Source organism: Ambystoma mexicanum, chromosome 5q (genome assembly GCF_040938575.1).
Source record: "Ambystoma mexicanum isolate Mex_15411 chromosome 5q, UKY_AmexF1_1, whole genome shotgun sequence".
NCBI lineage: Eukaryota > Metazoa > Chordata > Amphibia > Caudata > Ambystomatidae > Ambystoma > Ambystoma mexicanum.
The window spans coordinates 1,404,869,249-1,404,894,524 of NC_090933.1; the positions used below are offsets into that span (position 1 = coordinate 1,404,869,249).

Sequence of the window (25,276 nt, forward strand, 5' to 3'; positions counted from 1 at the left end):
GCGTAGCACCCGATTGGCCTATATTAGATTCATTGAACTACTCTATATATAACCAGCAACTATTTGTACTAGACATGCAAGCATTAGTTAACAAATGTTTGCAATGTTTACGTTTATGTATTTTGGTTGAACTGACTGTAACATCAAACACTGGCTGCTGTACTGCACATTGACTAATGATCAAGCAAGTGTGTAATGTAACAATAATAATTTCACCAATAAACAAATTTTAAAAAAATATTTAAATGAGAGGAGAAGAAGCGGCTGAGGGGAGCCTGAAAGAGAGCTGGGTGTTATCGGCACACCACTGAAAGTTGGAGCAGAAAGTAGCAATGCAGTGGGCAAGAGGTGCCAGGTAGTGGGTGAAGAGCCAGAGAGAAAGGTTAGACCCCTGAGGGACACCACAAGTAGAGAGAGAGAAAGAGAGAGAGAGAGAGAGAGAGAGAGAGAGAGAGAGAGAGAGGTCATCCAGGCCAAGGCCTGATCATTGATATCCAGGTTATCACAGAGGCGATTGAGCTGGATGGCATGAATGACCGTATCAAAAGCAGAAGAGAGCTCGAGAAGAATGAGGGCAGAAGGAAGGTTAGAATCAAGGTTAGAGAGCAGGTCTTCACGGGTGTTCAGGAGAGCAGTTTCAGTGCTTCTGACAGCTCTGAAGCCAGACTGGTGGTCGTGTAGACAACCAAAAGATTCACTGTAAAGATTAAGCTGGGAGATGGCCTGCTTTTCCAAGAGTTTGCCCAGGAAAGGAGTGATGGAGATCGGGCGATAGAGGAAGGATCTTAAGAAGGGGGTGCAAAAGGGAGTGCTTAAGGGGGGAGGGGTAGTTTCCAGTGGCAAAGGACTGAATCTGCCAAGGCTGGAGAAAGGGTGTCGATGTGATTTAGACGTACGTGATGGTTCTGGATGAACAGGGGAGAACCTGCTTTGACAAGACTTTCATAGATCAGACTTGTCTAGAAATATTGTCTGGGTGAACAAGGGAAAGGATGAGTTAGGAGGAGGAGAGATGGCCACAGGCGGCCAGGAGTGGAGGAGGAGAAGGAGCAGGAATAAGAGAGGTTGGACAGTATGTCCTGAGTTTTAGTGATGAAATGAGAAGTCAATGCTGTGCAGCGGGCCTGGGAGGGAACGGGAGAGGTAGAGACTGCAGCAGGATTGGCCAGCTCCTTGCAGATTTTGAAGTGTTTGGCCGCATTGTTAGATGCCGCAGAGACGCAGGCTTGGATGTGGACTCTCTTCTTGGCGAGGACAGAGAGTCTGTATTGCCTTTTTAGCAAGGGTGACAAGGGTGACAAGGTCGGAGTCGTACCAAGAGTTGCACTTGGATTTGGGCTTCAAACGGATACTCATGACAGCGGCAAGGACATCAAGAGTGTTAGAGATAGAGAGATGAAGTTTATATAGGGCGCTGTCAGGGTGTGAGACAGCCAAAGGAGCAGAAGGAGGAGAGAATGTGGCGTGAAAGCCTCAGCTGACACACGCTTCATGGGTCATATGACCTAGAATGTAGGTCAGCAGTTCTGGAGGTGGCTTGGCCTGAGGGCTAGAGAGTGAGAGCTGGGAGGAAAGGAGGAAGTGAACACTCCAGGAGAGAGGAGTGGTGAGAGGGTTAGAGAGGGTGGGTCTAAGCAGATCAGAACATCCAGGGTGTGCCCTGCAGAGTGTGTTGGGCCAATTAGAAGGACAGAGAGAGAGAGAGAGAGAGAGAGAGAGAGAGAGAGAGAAAGAGAGAGAGAGAGAGAGAGAGTCACAGATTGCGAAAGAGTCCCGAAGAAGGGAAAGTAGCAGCCAGGTGGATGTTCAGGTCTCTGAGGAGGAGAAGTTGAGAGGTAGAGATGAGGAGGGAGAAGTTGCGGTCAGCCACTCAGAGAGGAAGAGGGCGGCCTGGCCAGGTGGCCTGTAGATAGCGGCCACAGTGAGAGAAAGGCCAGGAGAGATAGAGAGCCTGCAGACCAGGCATTCAAATGAGGATTAGTCCTGTATAGGAGTGATAGAAGCAGGGATCCACTCCGGGAAGATCAAGGCTACACCCTGACCAGGACGGGTTGTTCTGGATTTGGAGAGGATCTTGTAGCCATCAGGAAGGAGAGTATCAAAGCTTGTGACAGAGCTGGCCGTGAACCAAGTCTTGGTGAGACTGAGTACATCCAAATCAAGTTCTTCCAGGGGACAGCATACGGCAAGAGTGTTTGAAAGCTGAGACAGAGCTGAGAGTAGCAATGTGGAGCAGGTTGCCCCCTTTAAAGGACTTCTGCGGAGGGGTACAGGTCAGAGGTACGCCCTGCGGAAGTGTTGGAGGTGCCCTAGGATGGGCAAAGGAGGAAGGAGGAGGAGAAGGCAAGGTAGCCTGGGAGGAAGAAGAGGGTGCCGGAGGGGTGGCACAGGAAGTAGGCAATAGGATGGCCAGAGAAGCAGAAGAGGGAGCCTTAGAGGTGGCAGAGGATGGAGGCAGCAGAGGAACTAGAGAGGGGAAAGAAGGGATAGCAGGTGAGGAAGGTAAGCTGATAAGGCGCAGGAACGTCTATCAAAAAGGCGGAGGTTGGCCTGAGGGCCTTGGACGAAGACGGTGCCATTTAGGTAGACATTAATGATGGTCTTGGAGGAGTGCAAAGGGGTCAGGAGGGCCTCCCACAAGGTGCCACTATTAATAGAAGAAGAGGAAAAAGGAGAGATAACAGAGACCGTATGGGGGGGTCCATTGGGCTGGAGTGGGAACGACAAGAGGATGTCAGTGAGGGTCTGTCTGGAGAAAGCACTGGTGTAGGTATCAGCGATAGGGAGGCCTGGGTTGGAGATCAGGATGTCTCTTTTGAACATCTTCCTACCAGACTTAGTAAGAAGGATAGGATAGTCGATAGAGAAACAGTTAGAGAAGATAGGTGAAACAGAGAGCACCATAGAGGGTGCAGAGAGAAGGGGGGTGAAGAGAGGGGGATAGGGTGGGCAGTGCTGGGGAGCAGGTAGGCGGGGGAACACTAGGGAGATTCATGGTAGAAGGGGGGCACACAGTGGACAGGACAGCGGACAGAAAATCAGATGCAATGCATAGACACACCAATGTACAGTGCACAATAAGGAATCTAAGAAGTAGGATGCAGTTGTAAATAATGAGCAACAAGGCACAGAGCGCAGCAGGGGACCTGGGAGGGAAGAAGGACAGCGCCAACAACAGAGCAAAGAGCACAACAGGGGACCTAGATAGGAGGAACAGGCAGTCTAGTGAAAGCACAAGACTGAGCAAAGGAGGACACACAAAAGTCAATCACCAAGGGAACCTAGAGATAAAGAAGGAACATAGCAGGAATGCAGGCAATGCAATGTAAGCCAACAACCATGGAGAAACAAAAACAAGAACAGTACAGTCAGCAAAGGAACCTAGAAGTAAGGAATGAACACAGCAGAATGCAGGCAATGCAATGTAAGCCAACTACTGTGAAGACCGCGTCAAGAACAGTCAGGGGCGGGAGGGGAGGGAAGGAACGGCAGAGAGTGAGGGGACCTAAGATGCAGGGGAGGTGTTAGGTAAGAATTAGTGCAGTCTCACTGGTGTGGGACTACACAAGACTTATCTCTTGCTATTAGGTAACCCACCTTCGAAGGGATTGTGTCCTCCGACATATTCCTTATCTTTGATAATACGGTTCCAGCTTGCTGGCCTCGGAATTTTTTTCTGTAGAGGGCGCTGCGCGTCGACGTCTGCCGAGTCGATGTCCCTCGATGGCCACCGTATCGGCGCCAACGTCACCATGCCCATAAATAGCCCCGCGCTGCGTCTGTTGCTCAGTTCTGTTTTGAAGCATAAGAAAAGTCATGCCTGAATTGGTTATTGACCTTGAAGGAGCGTAAGCTGCAACCACAAGGGAAGTATTACTGCGGGGATGGATGGGAGGGGTGATAAGGAATACGTCGGAGGAACATCCCGTCGAAAGAACGTTACAAGGTAAGAAGTAACTTGTTCCTCGAAGGGATTGTGTCTTCCGACGTATTCCTTATCTTTGATAGACTCCCATAGCAGTGGCATATAATTGGAGGTGGGAGTAAGAATGTTATGTATCCCTTTAGGGATGGACCGAATGTAATACGGCCTTGCCAAATCTGGTCTCTTGACTAGTGGAGGAATCCAGGTTGTAAAATTTTGTGAATGTATGTGCGGACGACCATGTGGCAGCCGCACATATGTTTCGGACCGTTACCCCTCTTTGGAGAGCCGAAGAGGCTGCGATACCCCTGGTTGAATGAGCCCTAAGATTTTGGGGTGGCTCTTTCCCAGCCAGTTTGTAACATTCCAGAATGGCCAAAATAATCCACCTGGAAATGGTTTGTTTTGTTATGGGTAGTCCCAACTTGTGACCTGAGTATCCTACAAACAGTTGGTCTGATTGCCTGATCCTAGCCATTCTGCTGATGTAAAAGCTGAGAGCTCGCCTTGGGTCCAGTCTATGTAGCTTTTCTTCCTCTTTCCCCGGATGGGGAGGAGGGTAGAACGAAGGTAAGGTCATTTTCTGAGTAATCTGAAATTCAGAAACCACCTTTGGGAGGAAATTAGGCTTCACCTGTAGGACAACTTTGTCCTTGTGGAAAATTGTATGTGGGGGTTTACAGGAGAGAGCTTGTAGCTCGCTCACCCTCCTAGCAGATGTTAGTGCTACCAATAGGACAGTTTTAAGCGTGAGAAATCTCAGCGAACAAGAGTGAAGTGGTTTGAATCAAGTGCCCATTAGGAAGTTTAAGACTAAATTTAAGTCCCATAAGGGAACCTGGAATGGTTTTGGAGGATAAACATTAGTTAATCCCTTGAGAAATTGTATCACTAGAGGTAGTTTGAAATACGATGGTTCCTCCGCAGGGCGCTTGAAGATAGAAAGCGCTGCGAGATAGCCTTTTACAGTGCCAACTTGAAGGCCTGAGTTTGCCAAGTAGAGTAGAAACGATAACACCGTTGGTGTACCACGTGAAAAAGGGTCGATATTCTCTTCCCTACACCAGCTGCAAAATTTGTTCCAACGGCAGCAGTATAAAGACTTTGTTGCTGGCCTTCTGGCCGAAAGCAACACCTCCATGACGTCATCAGGGAGATCCCAATCCTTGTACCTCACCCTTTCAGAAGCCAAGCATGAAGGTTGAGGGTTCTGGTGTCTGGATGGAGAACCTGACCTCTCTTCTGCGAGAGAAGATTCTCTTTGAGTGGAAGACGGATTGGAGGGCAGATGGACATATCTAGAAGGTCCGGGTACCACGTTCTCCTGGCCCAGTCCGGGGCAATTAGGATCATGGTTTTCCGGAATCTTCTCAACCTCCTGATCATTTGAGGAATAACAGGGACTGGTGGGGACGCGTAAAGGAGTGGAAACTCCCAGTCCACTACGAACGCGTCTGCTAGAGCTCCTCTCGGGGGAAATTCCCTTGAACAGAACAGATCGCACTTCCTGTTGGTGCTCGTGGTGAACAGATCCACCTGAGGGGTACCCCAAAGGGCGAAGATCTCTTGAAGGACTTCCTGAGCTAGCTCCCACTCGTGGGAGACTGTGCTCTGCCTGCTCAGAGCGTCCGCTGTCAAGTTCTTCTCTCCGGCTAGGTGGACTGCCGATAGAGAGATTCCTTCCCGAATTGCCCAAAACCAGAGCTGCATTGCCTCTCTGCACAGTGGCAGTGATCCTACGCCTCCTCTTTTGTTGAGGTAGTGCATGGCCACCGTGTTGTCCGTCATTACCAGGGCATTTCTCCCCTGTACTGATGGCAGGAAAGCTTTCAGCGCTAGTCTGATCGCTCTGAGCTCCAATAGGTTGATGTGTAGTCTGGACTCCGATGGAGACCAACGACCGCTGATGGTCAAGTCGTTGGCAAGGGCTCCCCACCCCGTGAGTGAGGCGTCTGTGACTACTGTTATCTCTGGCCATGGTTGCCAAAACAGTTCTCCTTTCAAGATGTTCTCTGGATAGGCCCACCATTGAAGGTCGCGGGCTACTTTGTCTGGAATCCGGAGGAGATCTGTCATTCTCCCTGAGAATTGCGACCACTGAGTTCTCAGTGCCCACTGAAGGAATCTCATTCTCAGGTGAGCCTCTGGCACAAGGAAGATGCAGGATGCCATGAGGCCTAGTAACCTCAAAAAGTCGAAGGCTGGGAGACGTTGGGCATTTTGAAACTTGTTCACCATCTGCAGAATATCTTGAGCCCTCACCTCTGGTGGCGAGGCTTTTCCCAGGGAAGTGTCCAGGACCGCTCCGATGAATTGGAGTCTCTGTGATGGTATCATCTGTGACTTCTTTAAATTGAGGGAGAAGCCCAGTTTGTGAAGGAAGTGGCAGACATAATCTAGCTGGATCTGAGCTTGTTCCGAAGATACAGCCCTGATTAGCCAATCGTCTAGGTAGGGATAGACGTGGATCCTTTCCCCCCTCAGACTTGCAGCCACTACCGACATTAGCTTGGTGAAGACCCTCGGGCGGAGGTCAGCCCAAATGGCAGAACTCGAAATTGATAATGAGAGTCGCCAATTGCGAACCTCAGGTATCTCCTGTGTTTGAGATGGATAGGCACATGGAAATAAGCATCCTGAAGGTCCAGGGATGCCATCCAGTCCTGGAGCTGGAGGGCCTGAAGGATATAAGAGAGAGTTACCATCTTGAACTTGTCCTTCCTGAGGAACTTGTTCAATTCTCTTGAGTCCAGGATGGGTCTCAGTCCTCCGTCCTTCTTTGGTATGAGAAAGTAGGGGGAGTACCAGCCCTTGTTCTTGTCCGCTACAGGTACTGGTTCTATGGCACCTTTCTCTAGCAGGTCTATAATTTCCTGCAAGAGGAGCGGATCTGGAAACTTTTAGAGAGCTGTGCCCCGGTGGATGACTCTGATGGACGTGTAGAAAGGGTAGGCAGTAAACGTGGGCCACTGTCTCCAATGCCCAAGCATCTGACGTTATAGCCTGCCATTCCGTCAGATGGTGAGTTAACCTGCCCCCTACAGGTGTCTTGTGTGGAAAGACCTCAGAGTGGTTTGGGGGCGGCTGATGCAGATGCCGAGGGTAAAGAGGCACCTGCTGCGGCCTTAGTACCTTTGACCCGTCCACCTCGGGTAGATTTCCTTTGGCCTCTTTGAGCCGGCAGTCCTCTGCCTTTCCCGAATGCGGAATAATAGCGAAAGGACTTTCCTCTTCCAGAGGTTCCTGAGGGGCGAAAAGGAGTTTGGCGGATTGCAGCTCCTAACGATTTTCCCGCTGCTTTAGGTGTTTGCAACTTTTCCAGACTGTCATCAGCCTTCTTTCCGAATAATGAAGAGCCGTCAAAGGGCATATTCAAAAGTCTGGCCTGTACATCTGGAGCAAAGCCAGACTTTCGCAACCACGCATGCCTGCGGATTGTTGTACTTGCCGCCATGGCCCTGCTGACACTGTCAGCTGAATCGATGCCAGTTTGAAGTGACTCGCACATGGCATCTTTGCCATCTTTAATAATGTTAAGGAAGGCTTCCTTTTCCTCTCCTTCGGGTATGCAGTCAGCCGCTGATGAAGCACACTCCCACAGTGTGTGACTGAACCTGGCGAGCGTACAGGTGGCGTTGATGGACTTCAACGCCATACTACAAGCAGAGTAGAATCGTACCTCTTGTCATCTCTATCCTGTGGGACAGTAGGGTAAGCGGTCCTACTGCTAGATGAAGTTGCTGCTTGGACCACCAGGCTCTCTGGAGTCGGGTGTTTTGATAAGAATTCAGGATCAGCAGCCGCTACCCTATACTTGGCTGACAATCTTTTATTGACTGCAGGGATAACTTCAGGAGTTTCCCAATTAGATGTAATTTTCCTTTGTAAAACTGCATGGAAGGGGACCACAGGATCCTCCTGTGGACCTTTGTCTAATATGTCTGTCAGGTCATCCTGTTGAAAAACAGGCGAAGGTGCAGACCAACCCATTAATTCAATAATTCTTGCCATAAGGGTTCTATAGGGTGTTTCGGCATGTTCCCCGGGTCTGGCTTAACAAATTTCACTTCTGGGGAAGTGTCCAGCCCACTTGCCTCATGTAGTGACTCCTGTAGGTCCTTCAACCTTCTTTCCTCAGAGGTGAAATCCTCTGAAACAGGCAGTGTGGTCCTCTGCAACCCAAAGGTTTCCTGGTCAGAATCTTCCCCCTCTTCATAAATTGAAGATAGCCAGGGTACTCTGACCTCTGAAATGGTGTAAAACCCATCTCTAAGGCAGAAGGAGCCAAACTCGTCATTATTGGGCGAGAAACCGTCAATGTCATCAACGCCGATGTGACAGGCTTAGAAGGCGCCGAGAACGGTGTCGAGAAAACTGGAAGAGGTCTCGAAGAACTCGAGAGGATCAGGATCCTACTCAAGGATGTCGACGACGGTCTCGGCGTCGTGCCGGAGGCCCTTGGAATCACTGTTGGCTGTGCAGTAGCCTTGGTCTTTTCTTTCATCGGCGTTGATGTCGGCGTCGATGTCGGCGTCGACGATGGTGTCGAGTCGATCGACCGGTGCGTCGAAGAACCCTTCGACAACGGCGTCTGGTCAGATTCGGACTTTGGAAGACAATGCACTCGCAAGCGGTTGAGGTATCCCGGGTATTGGGCTTCTGCAGTCTTGGAAAGTCGCAGCAAGTTGGGGGTTGCGCCAGAATAGAGTTTGTCTTGAGGCGAGTTGGTTCCACTAGTTCCAGAGAGGAAGTCGTGCTTTACGGGTCTTCTCTGTTGATTCGTAAACAGGGTCAGCACAGCTGCAGGGCTTCACCTGGCACTTTGCGGTCCAGAAGGGTGCTGCTGGCATCTTCTCTCATCTTCTGCTTTGGATGTTTTCCTCCAGTGGTCAACTCTGCTCTTAGTCCCAAAAACCTTGCTTTGTATGCAGGTTCCCATTCATTCACAGCCCTATGCTGTCAATCACACAGCAGGGTGGCTGTCCGGCCAATAGGAACAGTTTCACTCAGGTACACGTAGAGACAAAGGACAGAGGGAAGCTTCGGGACCCTCCCTCACTTCCTGCCTTTCCAGACACATTGGAGCCTGGGCGGGCTTCAGGTCTGAAGCTCGCCAAAGGCAATTCACATAAAGGACTCAGACCTGATGCAAACAACAGAGTTAAAGCCCAGAAGAAACAAACTCACAAGAAATCACAATAAAAGACTACAGGGGCCATTTTGTGAAACTGGTCACCCTTTGGTGCAGCACTGCAGCTGAGGTATCAGCCTGCAGATACATGTCACTAGGTAGTAATAAAGAAACCAATGCCACCGGCCATTTAAGTGTATTAGTGTAACAAAATGTTAAATGAGGAATGGGTTAAAGGAGTTACTATGTAACCCCCCAACACTCCACATAGGGTGGTGTGTGCTGGACCCATAAAGTAAAGGTAAGTAAGACAGGGGTCATCTTACTTACTCTTACGTCCCGTCCCATTTCCTCCATACTGTATGGGCGTCCCTTGCGAGGGACGGGAGACGGAACCATTTTCACCAGGAAATACCTTCTTTCCCTTTAAATTGAAAGGTGTGCAGAGGCGCGGCCCTGGGAGCATGTGCTCACTGACTCAGCCCCCCCAGCGCCACTCCTCAGTCCCCTTTTCCGTGTCGACGGGAATGGGCCAAATTCACCAGCGCTCCTGGGTTTGGCTTCGGCCATGTAATTCCACGTGCGGATACTCCTCCTCTTCTGTCTTTTTTTCTTTTTATCATTCAGGTACTCGGTCCTCACGCGTCACGCTCCTCCCTGGGGCATGTCGACTTCTATAGGGTTCAGCAGGCTTCCATCCTGCGACGGGCTCTTTCCAGCTTCAGACCCACACACCCTCTGCCTACGTTGCCTAGGCTCCGACCACAGCTGGTAAGCTTGTACCGCATTTGACACGCTTCTTCAAAGTCTCTGGTGAACAGTCTAGCCAGGAGGAGGGGGCTCTTCCAGAGATCGGCAGACGACTGGAAGGACTTTGTTGATCATTGATCCAGGCCCAGGTAGGGCTGCTCTTTTCCAGCGCACCCTGCAAGGGAGACTCCTCTCCAGGGACTCACCCGCACAGGAGGGACCGCTCAGGGTTCTCATACCAGCACGAGCAACAAGGCTAAATCAACTACCGGCCGGCAGGCCGAGGGGTCAGCAGATCCTCCCGGTGAAAGTGCTGAGGGATCGGGTCTTCGCCCAAGGGGCAACGCCCTAATACCGGCATCTGGTCCGAGGGCCGCAATCACGCAGCACTACTGGCAGTTCAGCCGAGGGCAATATGCCTTCCAAGTCTAGGCCTGAGGTGCAGGATAAGCCTTAGTTTCCAACACCAAGCGTCTTGGACGGGGCTGGGTCCGATGAGCCAGGCGCCTTGGCTTGGGCACGTGGCACGCAGCTCAACAAAATGGCTGCCGCGCCAAACAAAGTGGCCGCTCGCCCGATACCCCCTCCGGCACAGCAGGTGGAGGAACGAGTCATTAGGTGGGACTGGCATCAATCAGGTACGTAGACTACAGCTTCGCCATCAGCAGCACAGGGCAGGCTCCCCCTGCACCCCATGCAGTGTGTGCCCTGGCTCCAGCAGCCTCTGGCCTCCCCGTCAAATGTCTCCTACCACCTCACGGCCTCCGAAAGGCTGGTTCTTTGAAGGGCTCCTAGAGCTGATGCGTACCCCCTGAATGGGGGGATGTCATCAGGGACACGCTCCCTCAGGTCATGCCACCGGCACCCATAGTCATCCCTCGATGGCTCCGGTACCACAGTCCACAGTGTGGATGCCGCTGCCCTAGCCAGCCCTCCTGATTCTGGTTTCCCTGCCCCCCACAGTACAGGCAGTTCCACACCAGCCTCCACAGCAGCCACCGGCTTCGGTCTCCATGCCATGGCCCATGGCGCACAGCACTCCTCCACTTGCTCCGGTCCCCCCGATCCTGGCGGACATGGACAAGGAGGAGGACCCCAAAACACCATCTTCAGCCAGGGCCTTCCATGAATCTTGCAGGTTCGACAGAGTAGGAGGGCCTTCCTTAGCCCTGGGTAGAGCAGCCCTAGGAGGGTGTCTTAGCGGAAGTGCTCTCCCTAAAAAAACTCCAGACGGGGATCCCGATGCAGAGAGATGTAGTTGCCCTGGTCACTATGGGGTGGCCCAAGCCGCAGGCGGCCCAGCATGTTTGCCGGCGCCTCCACTCCTGGTTCAGGCAGATTAGGGAGGATACACTTCGCGGGGCTAAGCGTGCTGCAGGGTGGGACTAGGAGAAGCCAGTCTGGTAGCACCCAGCATTAAGGGGCCCTCCGTGGCCCACATCAGTACCTCTGCCCGGGCCAGCCACATGGCCAAGGAAATGAGGACGGCATGGCTCTGGGCTACCGAGCTTAAATCTCGGTGTCCAGGAAAGGCATATTCCCTCCTAGGACAGGGACCTCTTCTGCTCCCCCTCAGAGGGGGGTTAAATGAAAGAAGAAACAGCTTGCAAGCTTCGAGGTATTTTTCTCTTCCTACTAGGGCCACGCCCAGGCCTCCACCCAGTCGCAAATGCACTCTGACTCGGGTGGGCATGGGCGGAGGTCCAAACAACCCGAATGTTCGCTGAGTCAGTATCAGAGGATACAACAGAAAGGTGGGGGGCAAGGGATTCATACAATCCACCTCCTTCTCAGCAGCCTAAAAAAAAAAGGGAGGTTGGACACGCCCCTTCAGGCCCACGTGTCTCCGGCCGGGGGCAGTCTTGCCCTTCACGTGCATGTTTGAGCACCAGAATGGTTCAGACCCCTGGATCCTCTCCGCAGTCTCCATGGGGGTACCTCCCCCCAGTACTTTCCTCTGCTCCCCTCCTCACCCGCAGATTGGGACAGTCGGCAGTGATCCACTCGCTTGTCGAGAGTCACGTAGTGGAAGAAGTCCCAACCTCCCAGGGAAGCTTGGGCTCTTTTATCCCAGGATTTTCACCTTACATAAGAAGAACCAGGCTGGCCGTAGAGTTGTGTTGGAATTTTCCACGCTCAACCTCTCCCTTCCTCTGCAAAAATCCAAGATGGTTATGCCAGCAGTCCTCGCAGAGGTTCTCGATTGGGGAGACTGGATGTGCTCCCTGGATCTGAAGGGCACGTATATACACGTCCCGATCAGGCAGCTTCATCGTTCCTTTCAACGGTCCAGGATCATTGGCTCCCATTTCCAATACAAGGCACTTCCCTTGGCCTCAACTCAGCCCCCAGGGTATTTACAGGGTTACTCAATACAGTGACAGCCCTCCTTAGGACTCAGGGCCACCACATCTACCCGTACCTAGACGACCGGCTTGGCTGAGCCACATCCCCGGAGACGGTTCTCCATACCTCCTCCGCACTAATGAACACCCCCCACTACCTGGGGTTCACTATCAACCTCAAGAAGTCTCGGCTGTTCCCTACCCAGAACCTGACCTTCCTGGGCCTCATCATGGGACACACGCTCCGACAGGGTCTTTCCCCCGGAGGACATGCCCTCGGCCATCAAGTAGAGCCACGGCTCAATACCCCTCCAGACCAGGGACATCAGCGTGATAGTACCAACACCTGTTGGGCATTATGGCTGCGGCGCTCTAGCCATACCCCACTCCAGTCTCAAGATCAGGAGACTACTGCTGTGCTTCGCAGCCTCGTAGAATCAGGAGAAGGGCTCCTAAGCGGAGCTGGTCAGTACTCCTCCTTTTCTCCGCTCGGACCTCACGTTGTGGTGTGCGGACTTCAGCCTGGCCGTGCAAGCCCTTCGACTCCATCCCCTCGGGTCGCCATCACTACAGACTCTTCCCTGGAGGTCTGGGGTGCCACTCTAGGCAGCCACGGCATCCAGGGAGTATGGTATCGGCAGGTGTATGAGTCCCACATAGACTGGCGGGATCGAGGGGCCATCTGGCCGGCTCTCAAGGTTTTTCTTCCTCACATCGGAGGTAAGGTAGTACTTATCCAAACGGACAACTCCAGGTACCAACCCCCCTCCACTGTGCATCCTTGCTATCAGCAGGCAGAGAGTGGCACGGGAGAGCAGCATCTACCTCAGGGACGTTCTCCTCCCGGTGGTGGCCAACACAAAGACGAACAGGCTCAACAGTCTGGCAGCGGACAATAGCGCGTGGAAACTGAGCGTCATGGTTCTGAAGGAGATCTTCTGCAGAAGGAGGCCTCCCCCAAGCGGATCTGTTTGCCTCATCGGACAACAGGAGATGCTAGCATTTAGCCTTGGGCAGGGGCAGGGCTCAGACTCTCTGGGCGACACTTTCCGGTTACAATGGGGCAGCTTGACGGCTTCCGCCTTCCCACCCACGCCCCTGCTCCAGAGGGTGTTCTGCAGGATATAAGAGTATTCTCTCCTCACCGCCATTCGGATAGCCCCATGGTGGCCGGCGAGTCTGTAGTTCTCCGAGCTTCCCAGCCTCTCAGACAGGCCTCTTGTTCGCCTCCACTGGGCCCAGCTCATCTCCGGTCACAGCAGGGGGGCAGAGTTGTCCTCTCCACCCCTCACAAGATAGGTCACGTTCGAACACTTGAGCCTCTCTCAGACCAACCGGGAGATCATTCTGGGCTTCAGAGGCAGGGCTAGTAGGAGCCAATATAAGAGCGCAGGGGCTAGGGTCGCCTTCCATCTGGACTGGTAGATAGTCTTGCCCACCTTTTTTCGCAAACCCCAAGGGGGTGCCTCAGTGGGTTTTGCACTCTCTGGGCCTCAGATGCACTCTGAAATACTATCTGAACAGAACAAGGGTCTTCCGCTAATCGGACGCCTTTTTGTCACATTTAATGGATCAACACCCGGTTATCGTGCTTCCCAGAACACCATAGCAAGGTGGATGGTGTCTGCCATCAGGGAGTCTTATGAGAGGCAGCTCACGCCAATGCCAGCATATATGCATGCCCACGCAATCAGAGCCAGGACCAGGGTCTTCGCGTTCCATCAGCATGTCCCGTGACAGATCATCAGCAGGGCGGCCTCTGGGCCACCCCCGTTTGCTTTCTGTAAGCGCTACGGTTTGGATGCCGCCTCTAGCTCAGACGCGGCCTTCGGACAGGAAGTTCTGAGGAACTTGTTTTTTCAAGGAGGGTCTCCTCTCCACCCCAGGGCCACACTCAGTTGTAATTGCCCATACAGTATGGAGGAAAGGGGATGGGACGTAAGAGTAATTAGCAGTTACTCACCATAGTGACTAACATACTCTTAGTCCACAGTCCCCTTTCCTCCATACGTCCCACCATCCTCTCACTAATACTGGAGTCATTAGGCAATGTTAATATGGTCAGCACGTCTATGGGGACCGAGGAGTGGTGCGGGGGGGGGAGTGTTGAGTCAGGCGAGTGCATGCTCTCAGGGCCGCGCCCCTGCGTGCCACTAAATTTAAAGGGGAAGAATGTTTTTTCTGTTGAAAAAAGTTCTGTCTCCCGCCCCTCGCGAGGGACGCCCATACAGTATGGAGGAAAGGGGACTATGGACTAAGAGTACGTTAGTCACAACGGTGAGTAACTGTTAATATTCTTGGGAACAGTAGTTCACCCAAGAAAATGTAGTTAAACATTGTGAGAAGTCCAAGGGACTTCTCAGTGGCACTGCACAAAAGGTGCTGTGTGTCACAATGAAAAAGCAGATGCCTATGGAGTTTACCAGACTCCATAAAAAAGAAAGGAGCATAGAACATCGTTGTTAGGAAAACACTAGAGGGAGTGGGAAAAAGGTCCCACTCACTCAGGAGTAAAAATTTAAAAGTCTGAGTCTAGCAAAAGAGCTTGGGGTCGTCTCTAAGGTTAAAGGGAATTGACACAGAAATTAAAATTCTCCCTAACAGGAGTGCAGCAACTAAGAGAAAGGAGGGAAGAACACGTGGCCTAAGAGTTGCGGGGGGAAGCTTGCAGCCTAAGAAGTAGGCAGCGTAGGATGTGATGGAATGCATGCAGCAAAGATGCAAGGGAGCACACACAGCCAAGATGCAAGGGAGCGCACGTGGCCTAAGATGCGAGGGAGCACTCGTGGCCTAGATGCGAGGGAGCGCACAGAGCCTAGTTACAAGGGAGCGCATGCAGCCTAGATGCGAGGGAGCGTACGTGGCCTAAGCCGAGAGGGAGAGCATGTGGCCTAGGATGTGAGGGAGCGTGTGCAGCCTAAGATGCGAGCGACCGCACGCAGCCTAAGATGCGAGGGAGTGCAGGCGGCCTAAAATGCGAAGAGACGCAAATGGCCTAGATGCGAGGAAGCGCACAGAGCCTAATTACAAGGGAGCGCATGCAGCCTAGATGCGAGGGAGCACACGTTGCCTAAGCCGAGAGGGAGAGCACATGGCCTAGGATGTGAGGAAGCGTGCGCAGCCTAAGATGTGAGGGAGCGCATGCAGCCAAGATGCGAGGGAGCGCACGTGGCCTAAAATGCGAGGGAGCGCAAGTGGCCTAAGATGCAAGGGAGCGCACATGGCCTAAGATGTGAGGGAGCGCACAGAGTCTAGTTACAAGGGAGCGCACGCAGCCTAGATGCAAGGGAGCGCATGTGGCCTAAGCAGAGATGGAGAGCACGTGGCTTAGGATGTGAGGGAGCGTGTGCAGCTTAAGATGCGAGGGACGGCACGCAGCCTAAGATGCGAGGGAGTGCACGCGGCCTAAAATGAGAGGAAACGCACATGGCCTAAAATGCGAGAGAGCGCATGTGGCCTAGATGCGAGGGAGCGCATGTGGCCTAAGTAGAGAGGCCGCATCCGGGCAAACCCTGATCACCTCTGAATTTGAAGAATATGAGGTGGCTCGCCTATGTGATTCTTAATACTATTGAGGAGTTCTTCAGTATCTGGTCCATTGGAAGGGGTATTCCTCTCATGAACGAACTTGGGAAACGGCTTTGCATATCCATGCTCCCATTCTTCTCAAACGTTTCCATCTTTGACATCTCTGAAAACCGGGACCAGAACGGAGGAGAAGAGATCATACTGTCACAGCCACGCGATGGTCACTGTGGCATAGATGGAGGAAGACGCCACATTAGCCTGTGACTTTCTTCTCTGTTTTTCCTGGTGCCGGTCTAGTCTTTTTCAAGATGATGGTCGGACTCCTGCTTTTCCTCACTGTGCGAGCAGCGCTCGGTGCGTTACATCCCTCCGGAGCCCCTCTTTCGGGTGAGATGCTTGTTTTCCTTTCCTTCTCCCCATTTGCTAGCACTTGCTTGCTTTCCTTTTTTTTCCTCCTTTGGGCCTTCTACTGCTGCTTCATGCCACCCTGGATCTCTCCTTCATTGTTTCCGTGCTGTGTTGTTGTTACTCCCTGCTATCTTCATAATCATACTGCAGAGCCTTTCAACCATATTTTCCTCAACATCTACATCAAACTGGACACAGAGTCTTTTATGCCAGATTGTCTTTTTCCCCATTTTTGGAATGCTGTCCTTCGGTCTGTCCTGCCTCTATGTACTTCTCTGGTGTAACTAAGGCGTACATTGTGGCAGCTGGGGAGGACCGTCCTTAGCTCTACTTCCACCGGCTTACCGGGTTGCTTACCTCCTTCACTCCAAAGCCATTCGTTGTTTAGTCGTGGGACGTGCTCCTGAAACTGAACCTATGAATAAGTATTTCCTGCATCATATTAATAAAAAAATGATTTGATGACAGCTATTCCTGCAATTATGTTAAATGAGAGGGTGCACAACTTTAATGTGTCTTGATCGTAGGAGCACTGGATTGACAGTGAGCTGTTTGTTGAATTTGCAGGACCCCAGAAACGAACACCCATTTCCAAACAGTATAACCTTTGTAGATTATCAAGTGCACCAGGATGAGATGCATGCTGGTAAACAGGAAGGTATCTGAAGGCATCACTGCTCGTTCAACCAGGGCTACGTGTGCTAGTTATGCTTTTCAGGGGGGTGATCTCTTGCTAGATATCTCTCAGGTTATCTTCGGATACATTTATCAAGCTTTAATGCCTGGAATTTCTGGCTAAATAGAATGCCCATTTTGGATGAGCGTCCTTACAGCATTTTCTCATCTACATTATCAGTTCATCATATTCCTTTGCCCACCATCCTATACTATATCATTATTTTTTCTATAAATGATGAGAAATCTGTGTGAGAAAGTTGTTCATTAAAAGAGCAAATTGCTTACCTCCAGTAATAATGTATGTGATATGATCTTTCTTCCATACATTTGTGTTGGCCTCCCTGTATTTCCATATGAATACCAGATGCATCTCACTGAGTCCACTAAGGAGAAATAAGGACCAATACAGAAATTGAGCAGGTTCTGCAGATTTCAAAGTTTATAGCACACGAAGGACAGACAACCCTAACAATTATAAGAGTGCTTTCACATACTAAAGAACACATGAGACACTACAACAGTGGACATTGTAGGTATGGTACAACATGCAGTCTTCACAGGCCTTTTGTACAATTAGAAAATGTATTTTCAGTTAGGAGATCATGAGTCCAGGAAGATTACAATTCTGGTCCCTAGGGGAGTGATATTTATTTTTTACTTACTGTTGTTTTATGTGTATTTTATACATTATATTGAAAAAATACCCAATAAATATTCATTGTGTTTCTCTGATTCAGATGTGGACTGGTTGAGAGTTTGGCAATCCTCACACCACAAGTGAGGTTAGATGTGTCATTGCTCTATCTGCTTCTTAGATAGGCGGCACATCACCATTTCCTAGGAGCAGAGGGTAGTATTATTAGGGACAATTAGATTGTTTGCTGTCCCTTCAACTGCATGTTGTGCAACTCCTACCATTTCCACTGTTGTAACATCTCACTTAGTAACAGCACTCCCATTATGCACTGTGAGTCAGTCATATAGTCCCCACTAGGTGCACGGGTGGCTGTTGAAACATTTCCTGTTTCATACTACAGGCAGAGATATTCCAAAAGATAAGCAATCTGTTGGAGAAAAATCCTATCCATCAAAAAAACATTATGGCGAGGATGTAATATTTTCATTTGAAGAACAGCAACATACATTTTACAAAAGGGTGCACGTATGTCATTTACAGATTGTTTCAGTAATGTATTCTTGTATTCAGTTTTTTAAATACCAAATCAAAATTTTGTGAAATCCCTAATTGACAGACAAGTAAAGAGTTATTATTATAACTGTATTTTTATCTTTAGACAACAGTATCATTACTGTCAGTCAACAAATGTTTTTCATTGCAAAACTATGACAGAACAAAGGTATAGTGAGATTGATACTTAAATATTTCCATGGCTGCTTCTCCAATTCTCAAATATTCCGTTGGAAGAGCTTCCAAACTATTGGGGTGAAAAGAGATGGAAAACTAATTTAAGTGAAATTTATCATGTTTTCAAGACTTCATCAAGAATGTATCAAGTGACAGTGTTTTACTGTACAACAAAACAAACGGACATAGTCATATGATTATTTTGTTTTCTTGCAGAAAGAGCCAAATGCAAAATGAAAAAATGACAATATCGTCCATTTCTCTGGATGGCAGAAACTTGACTCTGACACAACCCTTAAAGTACAATCACTTGGGGGTAACAGACACGCTGCCCAATGGACACATTTTTGAAGGAAAAGCAGAAGTCGGTCTTCTTACCAGAAACATCCTGATTCGAGGTTCTGATAATGTGGAATGGCATGATGTCATTCCAGCTTGCCCAGATGGATTTGATCCAGGTATTTTAATACTTCTGAATTCTCTGATTAGTACTATAATTGTTCATGTATTATTTTACAAGAGAGAAGTATCATGTGATAATACATCAGAGCTTTTTTCCAGCATATCAAACCAGGTCTATTTGTAAACTAGCGGAGTCTTAAAGTTCTCAACTCAAATCATGGTTTGAGTCACTAAATAATGGTCTAGATCAGGCATGCCTCCATACAGATCACTTGTGAAGTGATTCTAACCTGGCATTAAAATGCTTGGACTGCCTTGTGTGTGGGTAATTTCCATTCAAATCAGATAGGATACATCTGAATGTGAATACAATCCTAATATGCAAATAGAATGAATTAAAAAAAAAGATAGTGCAAGTTTGATAAAAGGCCCAATGCGTAAGACAAAGAACATTGCAAACAGTGCAATGTTCTGAGAAAAACAGATAAACAATCAGATTTTTTCTGAGAAATGTGGTAAAGCATGTGCTGAGGGCAGATTTCCTCTTCTATGTCCATTCACGATAACGTTATGAACAAGCTTGCCATTCAAATAATAATAAAAGATCAATTTTGGGGCAATCAGCTTTGATTTACAATGCCACTTTAAATGGCTATTTACCTGCATTGGTCTTTACTGCTCAGAGCAGACATGAAGTCACCAAATACGGTTGGGTCCGTCATCTCAGCCCATCAATATTGCATTTGTTTGCTTCGGTCCTAAGCAATTGGCATATGGACATCCTCTTCTTTCCAGTGAGAATATTGAAATCATTCAGGCGGACATGAACCACTCCACAGGGAAACAGTGTAGGAGTATTGTTATTGGGTGGTGCACGAAAAAATCCATCTTATTGCATGTTCTTTGGATATTGTTTACTTTTGTTTCTTATCTTGTTTTGAAAAGTACCCTCGCCGATTATTTTAGGATTTATAGTAAGAATAAGTGATTATCAATATTCAAACTTTGAGAATGTTCTTTAAGGGAAACAAGTGGTGGGAAGGCGTTTTGAAGCACTACTCAATCTTCTTACCCCAATAAGGAAGCCACATTCAGGAAGGCTCTTGAATGTGGTCCTTGACTCATTAGTATTTAATATTTTCCAGGCTTTGGATTCAGTGGAAATGGTCTTTCTGCCTTTATAGTTACTATTAGGTTGGCTGGGGAGTTTCAGACTGTGTTCATAAAGAATATAGTAGTACAAGCTGATATACCCGCCATTGCCGGGGATTTTATTTTCTTATAGGTACTATTTGTTAGACATGCCTTAAGGTAGCTGTATGCTTATCAGAACGACTCCATAAGAAGGGTGAACAGGAAAATATTCTAATTTTTTTTTATTATTGCTCATTTTAAAAATGTTAAGACTACACAACACAATGGGCCTCATGCCGAGTTTGCCGGTCCGGAAATAAGGGTGCCGGTGAGCTGTTTCCAGACTGGCAAACTACGGGTTTGCCTGCCGGAGCTGCTGTGCCCTACAGGTCTGACCCTGCCAGGCACAGCGGTGACAGTAGGCAAAGCCGGCACGGAAGCGCCGGCACAGTTAACAACGGTGCTGGTGCATGGGGATTAACAAAATGACCGGCACCTGACTTCCCGGCCGCCGGACAGGGTTGCCGCCAGGCCCGTAATGGGGCCCAATGTATTGTTCTTCTTAAAAAGTAATTCTAAAAGTTATAATTGTACATGTGAACATGGAGATTCCTGAGCAGCATGATGGGTGACATGATGTCGGAGGTGCCGACAACTATGGACCTAATGTTCAATATTACTAAGGTTCATGTTGATTGTAAGGCTTGTTTATAGACATGTTTTTATTTCCCCGCCCGTAGAAGTCGCATCCACCACGGTATCGTCTGAGTTGTACTCAGTAACTGTTCCCAGAAGCATATCCTGAATCTGATAATTAATTTCATTGACAGAATAATTTTTAGCAGCAAGGATGGCTCGTTCACACAACCACTCAGATTTTTGTAATTTGCAGATATGTTTCGATATACTTTAGGTATCAGCTCTGTAACCGATGGTACCATCTCGCAAAAATCCTCTGGAAAAGTAATTTCTTCTGATGGTGCAATGATGTGGCAACTTCTGGAAAGCTACCTGCCTTCACCTTTCGCCTCTCAGGTCCATTCGCCTCTCATACGACTTTGCCTCCCATACGCTAATGCTTTGTCAAGCCACAAACCCACAAACACATTTTTACTTTTATAAGTATACTTTTATAAGTATAGATAGATAAAGAACATTCCCTTTTATTTTAGTTTATTTTAGATTCTAATAATAATCAGGACATAATAGGATAGGAGGCTTTTAAAGCTTCAGTTGTTCATTGGCTATTTAGTTGTTTTTGAGTTATTCTATTCAGAGAATTGTTCCTAGAAACAATATCTATGTTCACAAGGTCACATGAATAATGAAATATAGCATGGGGCAGTGCTTGCAGGGATTTATAAACAAACAGAAGCAATTGAAAGCACTGTTTTCTCATGGAAACCTAACTGGAATGGAGGTGGTATTTGGATGTTGGCGAACAGCGGCAACGATTATACAGAGTACAAATGGTGGAGAATTTTATCAAGCGGGGAGAATAAGTAGACGGGGGAGCCCAAGGATTAGACTTGCACAGTATTTTAGGCAACATAGTGCTAATATCACTAAGAGGTTTGTTATGGCACAGTAAAATGTGGAGGGGACATATTTTCCTAATATTAAGCAGGTTAATCCTTGCCTCAGTTGAAGTAGAAGTGATCAAGTGCCGAAGTATGAGGTTACCATCAAGGTGGAATCCAAGATTGGGCGACGAAGAAAGTAGGTCTGGGAAAATTAGATGGGTGAAGGAATGAGCGGGGGCAGTGGTGGCAGGAAGTTATATTACTTCTGTCATGGAGAAGTTGAGCATAATACAACAAAGTGCTAGCTAGTGGCATATTATATAGAGACAAGCATATATAAGGGCAGAGAAGTCAGAAATAAAAGCCGGGAAAGGAAAGAAGATTGACATAGTGTCTGCAAAGAATTGGTAAGAGAAGCCAAAGGTGACCAGTTGACTGACAGAGAAGGCACAGGGCCAAGAACCTTGCCTTAGGTGATGCCAACAAGTATGTGGGTTGGATCGGAGAGGGCATCGCCCCAAGAGATGGCAAAGGACGGCAACAGGCAACCCATGAAATACTGGTGTCCTGAATTCTGATGTTGCAAGGTACACAAGAAAGGAGGTTTGGTTGAACTTGTCTAATGTGGGAGAGAGGTTGAGTAGAATTAAGAAAGTATGTTGGAGTTAGCAGGAATCAGGAGGTTTGAGACATGGATGAGGGGAGACTTGTAGAATGACTGCTGCAAAATCCAGATTTGAGAAGGTCAAGGTGGACATTATATCCATGAAGGAGGAGATCATATGGAAGATGAGACATTCGAGGAGTTCAGAATAGTGTCTGTAGGGATAATGGCTCAGCAGCAGTGCAGGAGGTGTTTGCAGCCCTAAGGATGGGTGCCAAACCACAGGAGAAATAGGGTGATGGGAACAAATATATGGCATATTAAAGATAGGTAGTGGGATTGGAAGGAAAGGGGAGGAGTAGTTGGAAGAAAGGGATAACATGTGCATGAGGTGAAGCCAACAAGGCTTATACTGTGGAGGAGACTTTAAAGGGGTGAGAATGAAGGGTCAGTATGAAATGGTAAAATAGGATGATTTTGTGCAGTCAAGAGCTGTGGTGAAGGACAGTAGGACATTATTGTATACAAGAAGAGAAAGGGTCTGATACTTGTGCCACTTGCAAAAGTTACTTTGCAAGTACATTTTGAGTTTTCCGATCTAAGCGGTGTTGCAGGGCTGAGGGTAAAAGTGATAAAGATGTGAAAGGGATAATGGTAATCAAATAGGAAACACAGTGCTAAGTGAAGTCAGACAAGGCTTGAGAGTCAGGTTTCAATTTGCATGTGGAGATAGCAGAGATGTTAACTGGAGAAAGAAAGGGGAACATAGATATTGAAGAGATAGATCAATTGGATGAATGGAGCTGGGGTTGATAGTGGGGTTGGATTTGAAGACTGAGGAGAGAGCTACAAGAACCAGAGAGTTTTCCTGACAGCTGTGATGTAGTATCTGGGGTTCACACAAAAGTGCAGGAAGCAGAGAGGACTCTGGAAGCCGGTAGGTGCAAATATGAATACGCTTTATTAAGTTACAAGAATAGATGAGAATGCAGATAGGAGCTACAGTAAATACATCCTTCTGTGTTCATCTCCCATCATATGTGTCCAACCGTCACTCCTAGAACCTTGAGGTACCATAAGGTTCCAGGCCAGCCAACTAACATTCTATGGCTTGCATTGTGTACATCAATGCAAGCCCAATGCTACACATCCCCCTTTCTTATAAGGGGAAAACACACTCACAACAAATGCACCCAAAACCGACGAAGCAAGCTATCAAATCAAACATACTCCACAACAACCTCAGGAGAACCAATTACATTTGCAACCCTCACAGCATACTCTACATCAGGGACGGCCTTACGGGCAGCAGGGCCCTGGGAGAACTGGCGCTCGCCCACCGCGCCCCCTGGTTAACAGGGGGTGGGGCAGAAGGGGGCGGGGCCATGATGGGCAACTGTTTTTTTAACCTCCTCGCTCTGGCGAGGAGGTTAAATGGGTGCCGTTAGCCCCCCATTGTCATTGAATGAGCCCGCCATCGCGGGTTCATTGAAGGACAATGAGGCACCTGCCACACATTCTGCCACCACGCCAGCTTGGGGGAGTGCTTGAAAGACTCCCCGGAGCTGGCGTGGTGGGGGCTAATGGCGCCTTTTCTTGTGAAAAGTGTCTACGGCGGAGGGGCGCATTTAAATGCACCCACCGCCGCGGGCACCTTTTACAGTAAAAGGCCGCCTGCTGCGCCTTGTCATACAACGCCAGCTCGGGGGAGCCCTTGAAAGACTCCCCCGAGCTGGCGTGGCAGGGGCAAAAGGCGCCCTGGGGGGCGTGGCACCCCGAGCGGTCATCCGGCTCGCTCCCTCCTAAGGCCGGCTCGCTCTACATCCATGCAACTAACATTTAGATCCACCACAAACAACCACCTACCCAGGGTTGCCACTCCCAGGTCTCACAGCTGCCACCTATGAGCACAAACCACACAATGCCACATACACAACCATCCAGGCATACTCTCCTTTCACCCTGCCTGCCACTCAGGGTGTCTGGCCTGCCACGCCCATAGCACCATCGCAACCATCCAGATAATCACAACTAACCGTCTGTAACCATACCAAAATATAACATGACCTAACACACACACACACACCACCAATCTCACTACAACTAACCTGTCACCTGCACAAACCAAACACAACAACTCACGCTCTATGCATCACAGGCGATCATGCCACAACTACCCCGAGAGACATATAAAAGTGAGAAAAGGAAAGTAAAGCCACGTACAAAACAAAGGACACATGAAAACAAACGTGGCTGCATAAGAAACAGCTCGTCAGAAAGACACTGTGATAGAAGGTTGATCAGACCCACATGAGAGTCAACAGATCTCACGATATGCATGCATTCAACCAATAAATGTGCACAAAAACATAGGCCATTACTTTTACACGGGTCACTATCTTTTAACCGGTGCACCCGTCATTTCATCACCTGCAATCATTTTCGTAACTTCGTATGTGCACACACTCAACATGTGCAATATCCTTTTTGAAAACTCACTTATTATATATGCATATTCTTGTCTTAAGATACATTTTCTAATCTGCAAACACCGAAACAGATTCTTATAACTTAAACATCCCTCTACTCTTATGCCTCCCCTCGGCATTTCAAAAAAATAAGATTTGCCCTTTTTTCTGCACCAATGCACTACACCCTGACATGCGGTACATACATATCTGCACTTGCAAATGTGCCTTCTGAGAGAAAACCTTACAATGCCAGTCAGTAAAACTTGAAAAATGTCCATCTGCAAAGAAACATGTTAGACAATGACTAACACAGCAATCTTTATCAGTGAAGAAGGGGATCTTACTGCAGACTTCCTGTGCAGTGCCGAGTGTAAGAGTAGTGGGAGAAGGTGGGGGGAGTAGGAATTACTAGAGGAGACATGGGGGGGATGAGGTTGGAGAGGACAGGTTGGCCAGTAAACCTTTTGTGGGTCAGGGGAAGGCTAGGGACTGAGTGGGAAGATATTGACAATGATAAAGAAAATATGAGGCTGATAGGCAGATGGGAACACATTTGTAAGAAGTGAGAGAAATGTAGGATGAGTAATAGTGAGAGTAAATCAGTAAAAGTAAGAGTGAATAATAACAGTGGAGGGAGCGAGGGAAGCATTCTAGGAGGAGGGGTATTGGGTGAGAGAGTGGTAGGACAGTGGAGTGTGTGAGCAGGGAGGACGAATGTCAGGTAAAAGAGTGCTGGTCAGAGGACAATGTGGAGAGGTTGCAGGGGGTGTAGTAAAGGGTGCATAGCAACACAGGACCAACAGAGACGAGGATGCAATTGTGAGAGAACAATTGGGGACTATAGGGCTATAGGCAATTAAAATGCAGATTTTTATAGTTCAATTGGGAACGATGGGGTCTTAGGTAACCACAATGAAGGTTTTATGATGGCCATGTGACCAAACGGGTCAGGCACAAAGGTGAGGCCTTGTATTTGGCTCATGCATTCTAAGGGGCATGCACTCACTTCTG

At 48.8% G+C, this 25,276-nt stretch overlaps 1 protein-coding gene across 1 annotated transcript in view; it reads left to right on the forward strand.

Annotated features, from left to right (window-relative positions):
- LOC138498459 (fibrocystin-L-like) overlaps nucleotides 1–25,276 on the forward strand; it is a 1,772,245-nt gene that overhangs the window by 1,476,672 nt on the left and 270,297 nt on the right. Inside the window, exon 38 of the mRNA XM_069622209.1 lies at nucleotides 18,348–18,589. Coding sequence (XP_069478310.1) covers nucleotides 18,348–18,589 — 242 coding nt within the window. The remainder of the gene's footprint in view (nucleotides 1–18,347; nucleotides 18,590–25,276) is intronic.